The sequence below is a fragment of the Pteropus alecto genome, unplaced genomic scaffold, assembly GCF_000325575.1.
Source record: "Pteropus alecto unplaced genomic scaffold, ASM32557v1 scaffold101, whole genome shotgun sequence".
Classification (NCBI taxonomy): Eukaryota; Metazoa; Chordata; class Mammalia; order Chiroptera; family Pteropodidae; genus Pteropus; species Pteropus alecto.
Window position 1 is genome coordinate 17682133 of NW_006432945.1, and position 13447 is coordinate 17695579.

At 53.9% G+C, this 13447-nt stretch overlaps 1 protein-coding gene across 1 annotated transcript in view; it reads left to right on the forward strand.

Moving 5' to 3' along the window:
• Positions 1–13447, forward strand: part of ILDR2 (immunoglobulin like domain containing receptor 2) — a 51132-nt gene that overhangs the window by 10116 nt on the left and 27569 nt on the right. Inside the window, exons 2-3 of the mRNA XM_015586154.2 lie at positions 2071–2403; positions 3199–3318. Of these exons, the coding sequence (XP_015441640.1) occupies positions 2071–2403; positions 3199–3318 (453 nt within the window). The remainder of the gene's footprint in view (positions 1–2070; positions 2404–3198; positions 3319–13447) is intronic.

Genomic DNA, 13447 nt, shown 5'->3' on the forward strand with positions numbered 1-13447 from the left:
AGCAGTTGAGAGCTACCCCTTACCAGTCACAGTCACAGTGCTCTGCAGGTGACCGATGACATAATGTTGGTTAACAACCCCGTAAGAATTACAAGGCTCGCTTTACCAGTGGGGTGGCTCCAGAGGCCTCGTTAAGGACTCACGGCCACTATCGGCCGGATGACAGCCAAAGCCCTATCGATTTGACGCCGATGCCATTTTGCTATAAAATGCCACGTATGGCTCATTTAACCACTTCCCCTGCAGAGTCCTAGAAGTTCGTTCATTTGCTCCTCCGTTCAGGTACCCCACAGGTAGCTGCGGAATGCTTGGTCAGTCCAAAACACCTTAAGAGTCGCTAAATCGCAAGTACCTGTTGCGTTCACTTCCCAGTTCTGCAGGGAGCAGAAACCCTTGTCTCCTCGCGGGAATTAGAGCCTAGTTTCTCCAGGTGCCTTCGCAGAGGCCCTGGTCTGCGAACCAGAAGACCCGAGTACAGATACAGAATCGTGTCCTGTCAAGGGCGCTTCTCCAGAAACAGACCCAGATAAGTGTGTGACAGGGCTGTGAGTGTGCTTTGCAGGATGTCACAGTGAACGCTGGCAGTGATGACGGACGAGGCACCCATGGACACCGGTCCTTTCGCACGCCTCAAGTCCACCTGCCATCCCAGGCGAAACTCTAGAAGCTGCCTTGGCAGGCAGCCGGGGCCTTCTCCGAACCTCCTTACGATGCCTTTCTGTTCACGTTCCCTTTTCTCTGCCTCCTCATCACAATTCTACGTTGGCTTCTAACCTCCGATCACGCTAGAAGCTCCTGACTTTCCCATTCACCTGAGGAAGTCATGTTTTCTTTACTTGGAACTTCTAGATCTTTCCATCGAGTTCCTGTGCACCTCGAACACAACGCTGGTCTTTTCACTGAAACTTCCCTCACTTCCTTGGACACCGAACCTCAGACTGGACTTTTTCGCCACTTACACATCTCGTCCACTTTCTCGCCTTCCCCACCCCCCGCCTTTTTCTGGTTTCCCTTCCCAGCCTTTGAACGAAGTCGGCCGCTTTTGATCTGAAATTCTCCGTTTCTCTCAAAGCCGTCACTTCCCCTTCATCTCTCGTCCCCTCTGGTTCTTCACCGGCTGGAAGGGAAGTCACTTCCTCCTAGAGTCATACTTCCTGGCTTCGTCGTCCTCGTTTATCAGATATCGGTTGAGTGCCTGTGGGCTTCACAAGCCAGGACAGCAAGATGAAGCACATTCCTGACCCGACCAGTCTGATGGGGGCGGCGGGCATGGAAACGAACACGTGCAACATTATCGTAATACGTGTCTGGAGGAGAACGTGGGGGATGCTGATGGCCCGGTGTAGGAAGCCACAAATGCGCCGACTGGTCAGAGAAGGCTTTGCAAAAAGCCTTTCAACTGGGCTTTGAAAGGTGGGCGTTTCCCAGGGACAGAAGCGGGGAAGAAGCATTCCGGAAACAAGAAACATCATGTGCCGGGGCCACCGCTGTGAGCCAGCATATCCCACTTGGGGACACTGGTGTCCTTGGAGGTCAGGGCTCCAGTAGAGGCACTGCAGGGAGTGAGGCCGAGGAGGGGAGAGGAACTGGATGGCGGAGCGTCTTAAATGCCTTGCCCAGAATGCTGGGATTTGTCCTAAAGGCCCCAGGAAATGAGCGGGGGGTGTTAGGATGGAGAGCCATGTGGTCAGTTACGGACAGCGCCTGAACTACAGCAAGAAGGGACCACCCGTGGGTGAGTGCAGGCAGGGAGCCCAGGCGGCAGGTTCCTGCCATGTTACAAGCCAGAAACGGGGGGGCTTGAAAACGTGGGGTTGAAGAAGAGGGAGGGACTATTGACGACGTTAAGAGGGCACGTCGACGACGTGACGTGGTGACTGCCTGGGCCCTGGGAGTCACGGCGGGTTCCAGACGAGGCGGCCGAGGTGGATTCTGATGCCGTGAGGAGTGATGGAGGAGACGGGAGAGACGGGTGAGGGCGGGGAGGCGGGACCACGCGGCGGGACCACGCGGCGTGCGGCGGGGTCCGGGATGTGGATGCCGCGGGGGCCTGTGCGTTCTGTTTTGCAGCCGCGGCGGACGGCCTGCAGGTGACGGCGCCCGACAAGAAGAAGGTGGCCATGCTCTTCCAGCCCACCGTGCTTCGCTGCCGCTTCTCCACGTCCTCCCAGCAGCCCGCGGTCGTGCAGTGGAAGTTCAAGTCCTACTGCCAGGACCGCATGGGGGAGTCCTTGGGCATGCCCTCGCCTCGGGCCCAGGCTCTCAGCAAGAGGAACCTGGAGTGGGACCCCTACCTGGACTGCCTGGACAGCAGGAGGACTGTCCGAGTGGTCGCTTCGAAACAGGGCTCGACTGTCACCCTGGGAGACTTCTACAGGGGCAGAGAGATCACGATCGTCCATGGTAACGACGCCTCTGCTTTGAACCCTGGGCCTGGGCGGGACGCTGGTTCCATCCCTCCCCGACACAAGGGCCTCGAGGTTTTGATCTGAGGGGAGATGGCAGCATCGTGGGGCCTAGGACGTTGCTTTAATGAGATGGCGAGGAGAGGAGAGGGGGCGCGGTACTATCTTAAGACACAGAGGTGAGCTGGGAAATAGGGTTCTGAGCCTGAACAGAACAGAAGCAGGGTCTGGTGGAAGAGGCTCCTCGGCCAGACCCTTGACCTTGGCCTGCCTGGCCCTTTCCCAGACTCGGGAAGCAGAGCCCCTTTGCCAGGAGAGGCAGGCATGCAGGGAAGTTACAGGGCTGGGCACGCACCAGGCCCCCGGTGGTTCAGCCCCAACTCCGCCCTTTCCCCTGCTCCCTAAAGCCTTGGCCAAGAAAAGACCAAAGAGTTGTAGGTGACCTATTTTATTATTTGAACTTTGAAGAACTCCTGTGAAGCCAGCTCACGTCCGGGAGTCCAGAGTCATTCTGGAATTTAGTGGCCGTCAGAGGCCTCTGCCCGCCCGCTGGGCTCAAAGCTGTGCTCTCCATCCCTGGAGCAAGACCAGATCCCGGAGCTGCTCTCCGTCTCTAGCCTCAGGGGTGCTGGCTTTTGTCCCTGGGTAGGTTTGGTTTAGATAAGGCAAACACCTGTCAGCCACCAGCCAGGTAAAGAAACAGCACACAGAGTGGGGGTGGGGGGGAGGACCGCGGCCAGGGCCCCTCTCCGAGGCCGGTGCAAGGACTGAGCTCTTCTTTCCGTGATATCAGATGCAGACCTTCAAATTGGAAAACTCGCGTGGGGAGACAGCGGACTCTACTACTGCGTCATCACGACCCCTGACGACCTGGAGGGCAAAAACGAGGACTCGGTGGAGCTGCTGGTGTTGGGTAAGCGACAGCCATCGGCGTGCGCGTCCACCTCCGAGGGCTGCTCGGTCAGCCGCGGTCAGCGCAGCGGCTGGGTCCTTCCTGCCCAGACAAACCGGTGTTCGAGGGCGCTCTTTAAGCACAGAGCCGTGCTTCTGCTACCTCGTTTCTGGGGGGCTGGGACCCCCTGTTCAGCGTTGCCGCAGTGTTGCCTCTGCTTTCCGAGTTTTTTATTCTTTCCTTCTTTCTCTCCTTCCCTTTGCACCTGTAACCCTGATTTCTCCCTGCTCTAAGCTTTCCTTATCTATGTGCTAATTGTCGAAGAAAATGCCGTAGTTAGTTCTTGAAGCAGGGTAGAGACCACTGAGAGAGAGGAATTCCCTGGTGAGTCGGGATCTCCTGAGAGCCCGGAACCTTCCATCCATCACCTCCGCTTAGAACAAGCACAGAAAAGACGGCCACGTGCCGGGAGTTGAAGGAAGGTGTCCTGGAGAGAGGCGGGCACGTGCCGGTGTCCGCCGGGGAGGCAGATGTCTCGAAACCTAAAAGCGTCTGAGTTATTCTCAAAGCACGTCTATCCGATCCGTATTAATTTCTTCATAAATGAAAACTCATTACTTCTGGCTGTTTTTCCTCTTTCGTTCCCTGGAGGGATGTCAGCGCGAGATGACCTCCTGGTCTGAACTGCAAACTGAGCACGTGTTTTGTACTCTGTAAATGTTGGCTGAACAAGGAAATTAGAATAAAACATAGAAATGAAGACAAGAAACCACCTCCACTGTAGGAGAAAAGGCAAACACTTGAAGCCATTTTTCAAAAGAAATCACATTTTTTTGAGCTTTCAAGAAACCAGACGATAACAATTAGGGGGAATATTTAAGGGTGTTTTCTCCTAAAGGCAAATGAGGTTGAAAGTTAATTTTTACCCTACATGGTAAACTCAGCGCTCAGGGAGAAAACGGAATTTGCTCCTTCGGATTTTTCGTTTCTGTCTATTGTGACTGTGCGACTTCGGCAAATCGTCTGTTCCGCCGCCTTAATTTCATAGTTTACAAAATGGGTTCGGCTAATGATTATTTATTAATAGTTAACCCTTTAACTAATAACAATTGACCCTCATTAGAGGGTCGACTTCATTCAAACGCACACACCCTGGGTCTGATATGTAAAGCCCTGACTGCTGTGATTTGTAAAGGAATGGAAACCATGACAGATATGAAGAAGGAAATGAAAAAGTAAAAGGCTTGTGGGGACATCGTGAAAGAAGATGGGGAAATCAGACTCGGGGTCTGCTGTGACTCGGTAAATCAGCAGGTGATGAAGAGAGAAACTTCTCTAATCACGCGGCATTAATGGCCAGGTCGGAAGGGACAAGCGGTTCACCGAGACTGCGGGCAGCTGAGGTGGACACAGCTATCTGGCCAGTGCAGCCATTTGTAGGGGAAGCCGCACGATCGTCCGTGCAGGAAAGGAGGCCAGGTGCGGACCACGTTAAATCACCTGGTCCTCGTGCCGCGGACGTCGGGGAATGAAGAGAGCGGGAGCCTCGTCATCCGAGGATGCGCTGAGGGTGGGAGGCGCATCCCCCAGGCTCGAAGCCTACGAAGCAACGTGGGCAAAGGCGCTGCATCCTCAGGACAAAAAGGGGCGGCGAAAGGGGGGCTCAGATGAAAACCGGTCGCCGGCGACGGGAGAAAAGAGGAAGGACGGAGACCGGCGTCGCTTCAGAAGAATCGTAAAGGGAAAGCGGGAGGCTGCGGGTCAGCTCGACGCGGCAGAAGCGGCGTGTCCGTGGGACGAGCAGACACGCGCTGGGTCCTCCGGGAGGAGACCGGTCCCGCCGCGCTCCATGTGGATCGGAAATGTCCAAAGCACGAGCGAGGTGCCTCGGAAACGTCTCAGGGCCACGCTAGCTGTGTTAGTCATTTAAAGGGGTGAGTCTGAAGTCTGTGAGAACTTTCTGGGTGCGTACAGAACTGTATTCGCTTTCTGAACGCAAAATTCTGGATCATCTTGATAGAATGTTTTGAAATACTGGTGCAGTTTTAAGAGTTCTGACGATTTGGTCGTTGTATCGTGCAGGCCTGTTTGGTAGGCGTCCTTTGTATGTGTGACCAGGAGAGCAGCCTGATTTCTGGGATTTTTGCCCAGGAGGGCAGATAACTGGGTCCACAGTTTGCTACTTTCAACCGCCATGAGCCACTGATTCGGCCAGTGGATTTTATATGAGGAAAGGTCGGAAGGCCTGGTCTAGGAAAAGAGGACACGGACAGGGAGCCTGTCCACGGACCAGGACTGCAGGTCACGGGGGAGGGTGTCCGCCAGTGTGAACTCCCGGGGACATCTGCAGACGGATGTGTCCTCAGGAGCAGTGACTTCTCTGTCCTCATGAGGGTGGAAATCTTCTCACGAGTCATATCAGGCTTTTTTTTTTTTTTTTGCATAGGAAAAAGCGCTTCCGTGACTTTTGAGCTTTATTTCGATTCTTAAATTCTTGGATTAGAAAGCAGATGAACGTGGGCGATGTGACTACCTGGATAGATGAGAAAACGACCTCCGGGAACTCGGTCCTCGTGGCAGAGATCGGAGGGGTTGCGGTCTGGCGAGGGGGACATGCGGGGTGACGCGCATTCACGAGGAAGCCCGAGGGCAGAGCTGCCCCCAGCAGCAGGAGGAGAAACCACCGCTGGCTTGAAGGAGTTGAGCGTTCAGCTCTGCTCGGAGGTGGTCACGGAATGGGAAGCAGAAAACCGGTTGGGATTTCAGGCGACCAGTCAGAGAAGGAAGATGATAAGTTAGAGGCAGACGTAAGGCGAACTCGGTCTTCTCGTCACACGGAAGAGCTGAGCGCGGGGACGGCGGAGGGTCGTGTCTGTGACACGAAGACCCCGGATTTCATCTGAGGACTCTGGGGGCCGGCGAAGGAACCTTAACGGAGGAATTAGATCGGATCTCAGGGCCCGAGCAATAATTAGCAGCAGGGCGGACGATGCATCGGAGAGAAAGTACTGGAACGGAGGACCAGTTACGGGGCCGCCGGAGCAGCGTGGACGAGAGGAGACGAGAGTCTGAAGCCGAGGGCGAACGGGAACATTCCTGGGACAGAGGCGACGGGTCCTGGTGACTAATGTATAAAAGGAAACGAGAGAGAGGCATGACTCAAAGCGACACCGTGACTCTGAGCTGGGCGGCCAGCTGTTCCACCAACTCGGAGACAGGACACAGGTCGGGAGGCGGGCCGGAGACAGAGAATGAGTCGGTGCCTGACACGTTGCCTGCGAGAGGCCCGGGAGGGACCCCGAGGTGAGAGGTCCCGCTGACGATTGGAGATGCGTGTCTGGGACTCAGTGGAGGAGCGAGGACTGGAGGGGACAGATCGAGAATCAGGAGCGATCGTCAGAACCAGGAAGGAACAGACGGGACACCCGGGGACATGACGCAACGTGAAGCGGGCCCAGGACGGGCCCCATCGGCCCGATGGGCTAGCCGCACTCCGCGTGAGCGGTAGCATCGCCACCGCACGCGTGCCTGGATTTGGCGCGGTGCCGGAAGCTTCTCAACGCAGCAGGCCACGAGCTCTGCAGGGGCGGGGACCAGCCCTCCATCCAGCCTTCTGTCCGCCATGCCTAGCACAGTGTCTACAATAAAGACACTGTAACATACTTACTCTGCGGCCTCTTAAATGTTAGTCGGTGCCGAGTGTGTGTGTGTGTGTGTGTGTGAGTGCGTGTGTGTACATATATATTTGTTGACTTGCAAAGTGTCAATACAGTAAAAATCTACAGTCTCAAGTGAGATACCCTGGTTTCATCTCATTGGTCATAATTCTTTATCTAGGTTTTTGATTTGTTACCAGTGATGGACCCATCAGAGACTGTGATCGAAAGCTACAGAAGTAGACACTGGCTAACTGGAGCAGATAGGAGTTCGTTGGAAGGATATCAGTTGTTGACTTACAAAGTGTCAATACAGTAAAAATCTACAGTCTCAAGTGAGATACCCTGGTTTCATCTCATTGGTCATAATTCTTTATCTAGGTTTTTGATTTGTTACCAGTGATGGACCCATCAGAGACTGTGATCGAAAGCTACAGAAGTAGACACTGGCTAACTGGAGCAGATAGGAGTTCGTTGGAAGGATATCAAAATCGCAAGGCTGGACAGGCAGTCTCTGGGAAGGGGAATGGTATATCAGGGTTGTTGGCCTCTGTAAAGACGAACCCAAATCTCAGGGACTTACCACGGTGGGAGCTGGTTACTTCATCTCATCACAGGCGTGAGTGCGAGGCTCACCCCGTTCTGGTGGTGGTGGCGCAGGGGGCCAGGCTTCTCCGGTGTTTGGCTCTGCTGTACTGAAGGCCTTTGCTCCCAGCTGCACAGAAAGAGAGGGCGAGGTAGGTCACGTGGGATTTTTTCGGCACCGGGTCTGACGGTGACATGGGTCACTTCCGCTGTTATTTTGTGTGTGTCCAGGGAGATAGTAAAAACGTTTCGATGAACACGGACGGCATAGTCCCTGCCCTGCCGGAGATGCTCCAGCGTCTGTGCAGCAAAAATTAACAGACATTGTTTCAGGGCTCCCCAGCTAGAAGAGCCTCAACTCGACTGATTTTTGCTGATCTTGCATTTTCCTACTCAAGAATCAGTCTCACAGATAGTTTTTGGTGGTTGCCAGATTGGGAGGGGGGTCAGGTGAATAAGGGGAAGGGGTTAAGATACACACGTTGCCAGTTATAAAAACAGTCGCAGGCATGTAAAGTCCAGCACAGAGAATATACTCAATCATAAAATAACGACGTGTGGTGTCACACGGCTGTCACGTAAGTCACTAGACTGATTGGGGCGATCACGTCATAAGTCATACAAATGTCTAATCGCTGTATTGTATACCAGAAACTAATACGATAGTGTATGTCGACTGTAATTGAAAAAAATATTTTTAAAAAAGAATCGGTCTCAAGAGAGAGTCCCGGTTGGCTCCGTTTGGACAGGTGTCCACTGCTTCACCTCAGGAGATCAGGGACTCTCGGTGGCTACTCTTTCAAGATATGGAGCAGAATTAATTCCCCAGAGTAAACTGGGGCACTGTCACAAAGGAAGGATGTGAGATGTCTCCAAAAGCAGTAAATGTCCCCCAAAGTGGTGCCATTACCACATCTATCATGAATATTAATGTGCATTGAGAATAACTCGTAGTGCATGAACTTCTTCTCTAAAACCCTGGGCGGCAGGAGAGCAGGCATTATGTCCCCATTCGCGAAGCGGAGAATTTAATGTTCGGGTTTCGTAATTATCATCCCGGTGAAAAAAAAAATGTCGGTGCTCGAACCCCAGAGTTTTGAGTCCTAGCCTCACCTCTTCCCACAAGACCTCTCGGCCTGTCTGTATTAAGAAGCTACAGGATGCTTCTTAAAAGGTCGCTGCCTCAGGTCACACGAAACGATTTCTCCTCGCCTCAAATTAGCGTTAGTATTTCTCTGTATTTCTCAGTGAAGCTGCTGATAACCACCGACCGGGGCCCCCACTTCGAAGGCATAGTCATTCTCGCCCAGATTGCTCTCTCCCCACCGAGCCCGACCCGCCTTTCCCCAAATGTCCGAACCATCTAGAAACGGCTGTGGATGCTTCTTTCAGAGGGTTCAGAAATATCGGCAGAAAAGTGATTCGGAGAAACGGGGGGACCACCGCTGACCCACCGTGAAACGCGGGAACTCTACCGAGTGCTCCTTAATACCGTTCTGATGATTAGGAAGGTAAAGTCGTTCTGAAGCTGGAAATGCACACGGTGTCTTGGGTGCTTGGAGATGACGGTGACAAGTGCCTTAGAAATATTTAGACAGACCTTTGGGATTGGAGGGCCAAACCAGCACAGTCACAGAAGGTGGGAGTGTCCGGAAATCTGGCACCCGGAGCTCAGAGGCGGGCGAGGCTCGGCGGTGAGGACAGGCTGTTTATAACCTGGAACCATGCCACTGTTTGGATGGGGATAAAGTTCCCTGGCAGCTCCGGCTGGCAGGAAAAGGGCCTCGCCGCGCAGGAAGGCTCAAGCAGAGACGCTCTTATTTTAAAATCTAAAAGCGGCTCGCCTTGTTCTTACTTCCTTCTCTGTGCGCGATGGGGGCCTGACCTCTTCTTTCTGACGTCCCATGCGGGAGCTTGTTTTTTAAGGGCCTTCGAGTAGAAAAAGGAGAGACAGGGTCCTGGTGGAAAAGCGGCTGGATGCGCACTCCTGTGTCTGGACTGAGGACAGAAGATGTGAACCAGGGTGCATTTTGAGTAAAGCTAAGGACTTTTCTAATGGTAAATAACACGTTTTGGACATCGCGGCTGGTCGAGGGCAGTGGTAGAAGCTCCGTCGCTGGCAAGCTTTGACGTGGGACACGTCCCCTTGTCCAGGATAGTGGGGTAACCAAGGGGGCCTTCAGAGTCCCTTCCATGATTCTGAGTTTAAAAGTTGGCAGAATTAATTCTCCACTAATTCTCGATGTCTCAAATATTGCTGTCTTGTTCTACTCTAATATTGTTTCTGTTTTAGAAAAAAAAATGATGTATGTTTATTGTAAAAATTTCAAACAAAACAGAGAAGTAACAAAGGAAGAAAACACCTCTTAAAAACCTCACCGTCCAAGGCTGACTGCCATGTTCTTCCGAACTCTTTCGATTGCAAGGGCCAGACACCCGAACAGGCGGGCGGGGGGACTTTCTGGCTTAGGGAACTGGGAGGTCCAAGGGCACTCCCGGCTTCCAGCCCGGGGACTCCCCGTGCGCAGACTGTTTGTGAAGAGCCTTCGTCTCCGCTGTCGGCTGCGTTCTTAGGCGGCGTCGCTGCACGCGGGGCAGAGCGGCCTCCGCAGGCCCAGGCGTCCGTGGCCTTGACACCTTCCATCGCAGGTGGACAAAGTGCCTTTCTCCAGTTTCAGCAGAAGTCCTGGGGAGGCTGCACTGGAGAGGCATCGGCCTACCAGCAGCCCGAGGGCGCCCCACGATGGCAGGGAAGGGGAAAGGAGTAGCTTCCCGAAGGGAAATGGGGCGATTGTTTCTAAACGAAGGAGAAAACGCCAGGCAGCAAAAACAAACGCCGCTGACCGGTCTTGTGCCTCGTCAACGTCTGCTTCCTCGTAGGTCAAAATCTACACCAATTCCAGGAAGCCGGAAACAGGCTCGCTCCCGCCAGGTCCCCGTGTGTAGGCACCAAGTTGGGGTTCATTCCTCCCCATGAAGGACATGCCACAGAATTACCTTTGGCTTCCGGTCATGCTTCTGTTTCCTCCCACTTCCTCCTGGGACTTACCCAGGAGCAGAGCACGTACTACCTGGGCAGGGGGTGAAGGAACAGGTGCGTGTGATTTTTTTTTAAGTCAAGCATTTCACAGTGCTGAGCCTGGAATCGTTATTCTGGTCTAAAATAAACCTTTCTGCCTGTCGATATTGAAAAGCCATTAGAACATGATAAGAAATCAGGGAATTCTTGGAGGGGCCATCTCAGAAACGGCTTCGGGGGTTTTAGGCGGATGTGTTTCTCAGGCTGTGCAGAAACGCTCCAGCACTCCCCACCCCCACCCCAACCCCATGTCATTCTGAACCCCACTGCACCCCCCTCCACCGGACATTAGTTCTGGCTGTTTAGGAGGGCTACTTGTTGCCAAGGCTCCCCTCCCTCTCCCCTTCCCCATCCTTCACCAGCCCCAGCCCCGTGCTGTGCTGCTAACCGAGGGGATTTGCCCATTAAAAGGGCTTCAGCCCAGCAGTTCCCATGGCAACAGCCTCTTCAGAGGTCTTTGTTGCCTGGTAAAACTTTGATCTCTGAGAGTGGCTGTTGCTGTTTCCCTGGACCATTTACAAACAGAGGAAGACGGGAAAGAATTGGAGGAGAAGAAAGAAAAAGTTTACTCCTGGCAGAGAGAATTAATTACAGAGCCACGCTCCAGCCGGGACTCTGGGGGTGTCTCCTCCTGTGGAACACCTTCTGACTGGGCCGCACCCACAATGTCGTTTGTAGACCATGCCTCAGATGTCCTGGCCCCACGGGAGAGGCTGAGGGCGGAGCTGACTCTCCACGGAGAGCAGAGCAGAACCGTCCTTTCTGTCTCTGACATCTCGGCTTCTCCGTTCCCTCCCATCTCTTCCTGCCTCTTCCCGAGGAGCAGAGCATCCGCTGCCTAGGCCAGTGGCTGCCATGACGGAGGGACAGAGACTCATGAGGAGCGAGCTTTTTAGGCCTCAGTCCCGCTGCCCGATGAGCCAGCCCTCCGTCCTCCCCCTGGCCTTCTCTGCCCTGAGCTTACGGCGATGAGGACTCTGTTTGTCTTGGTTTTGAGGAGCACCAGAAAACTGTGTTGAAGGGGTGGAGGACAAGGAAGAGGCAGAAGGGCCAGCCAGGCATCAGCCAGAACCCGATTCCGGAGACGACTGTCAAGAACGGGCAGCGGCCGTCTGTCCCAGAGTGGGGCCGTGGTCCCTGCACAGACTGGGCTGGCATCTGACTCCTGGCAGGGGCCGTGGCGGGCGGCCCTCAGCGCCGCATGGCTGTGGCCTTGCTCTTTGGGAGGTGCCATGAAGTGGAGCTGGTTTTGCTTCGAGTATGAGTTACGTTTAAATTATGATTGAAACCTAACCAGTGTTTTTTTGCATGCTAAGTCCTTAGCACAGTGAGGCTTCAAAAGAAATACATGACATTGTCTTGTCCCTATACAAATCACTGTTTTTTGGTAAAGATAAAAGCTATATTTTCAAAGCAATTAGAGAACAATACAAGAACAGATTAAAACTGTACTTGTTATTAAATATCTGGGCTATCGGTTCTGAAGAGAGGGCCATTTTGCCCCCCAGGGAGACATCTGGCAGTGTCTGGAAACATTTTTGGTGGTCGCATCTTGTGGGGTGCTGTGGCAGTTAGCGGGCAGAGGCAGTTAGTGGGCACAGGACAGCCTCCTACACCCGACACAGAATCGCCTGGCCCCGAATGTCATCAGTGCCAGTGCTGCAAAGTCCTGACCTTGGCCAAAGGTCAGTTTGGGTACCGGATAAGGCCCACTGTGAAGAGCATGGCTTTGGGGCCAGACACCCTTGGCCTTGGTGCTCCAGCGTAATCTTGGATGAGTCCATGTTGACGAGCCCGGATTCCTCAGCTGTAAAAATGGGCAGGAGTAACAGAAGCTCCGTGCGAGACCTCCTGGGAGGATCGGGGCACATCGTAAGGACTCGGCGAGTGTGAGTCCCGCCTCTCACCCCCTGCATCCCCACGTCGCATTGCCCTGTGTCCTCCAAGGGAACCTCTGTAGGGAATCGTGCATCCTGGGACTCCTGCTAGAGCGCGGGTTTTCCTTCAGCTCGTTCCATAGGCAGCTGCCTTCACGAGCCATCTGCGCATCGGCAATCCTATTACTAACAGAGTCACGTTTCCTCCGTGACATCTGTGCGGTGCCTTGCCAGCGGCGACCCTACGCAGCCCTGTGGGAATCTTCCTGCGGGTGGGTTTTCGGACATTGTCCCAGCATGCTGTCTTTCGGTCCCTCTATTTTGGTTGCTGTTGGGAGCCCCCAGTTCTCAGTGGGCGGCCCTCAATTACTGGGTGTTTGCTACCTAAAGACAATGGTTAGGTCACAGAGGCCATGCGATTCGTCCGGAGGGCTCTGGGGAGCACCTACGACTTGGATGAGGATCCGGGTGGCCTTGGAAGGACTAGACAGGGTGACTTTCTAATTTATCGTCCAGACAAGGAGGTTCTTGAGAGTGAAAAGGGGGGACTTGCAGTAATTTATGTCGAGATAAAGAGCATAAACTGAAAATGTCCTGGCAAAGTGCTGTGACAGTCACCCCATCTTTACAGAGGATGCCCCCTTGAAGGTTCTCCTCTTGCGTGACAAGAACTGAAGCTCCAGAGGGGCTGGGGTCAACTTAGTGTCAGCACGCCTTCCCCCGCCGAACCCGGCTGCCGCTGGCATTTTATCCGTGGGAACCAGGGATTTATGCGTCTCCCTCCATTTACTCGAACCTAGCGAGAGGCCCAGCAAAAAGTTGGTGCTTCGAGTAATATCCGTTCACTAAAGACCAGCACTCAGATCTCTGCAGGGTAAGGGACATCCACTTAGGATCTTCCAGCCCCGCGCTGTGAGGAGGCCGGGTGGGGGTCTTGGAGGCGCCTTTGTCCC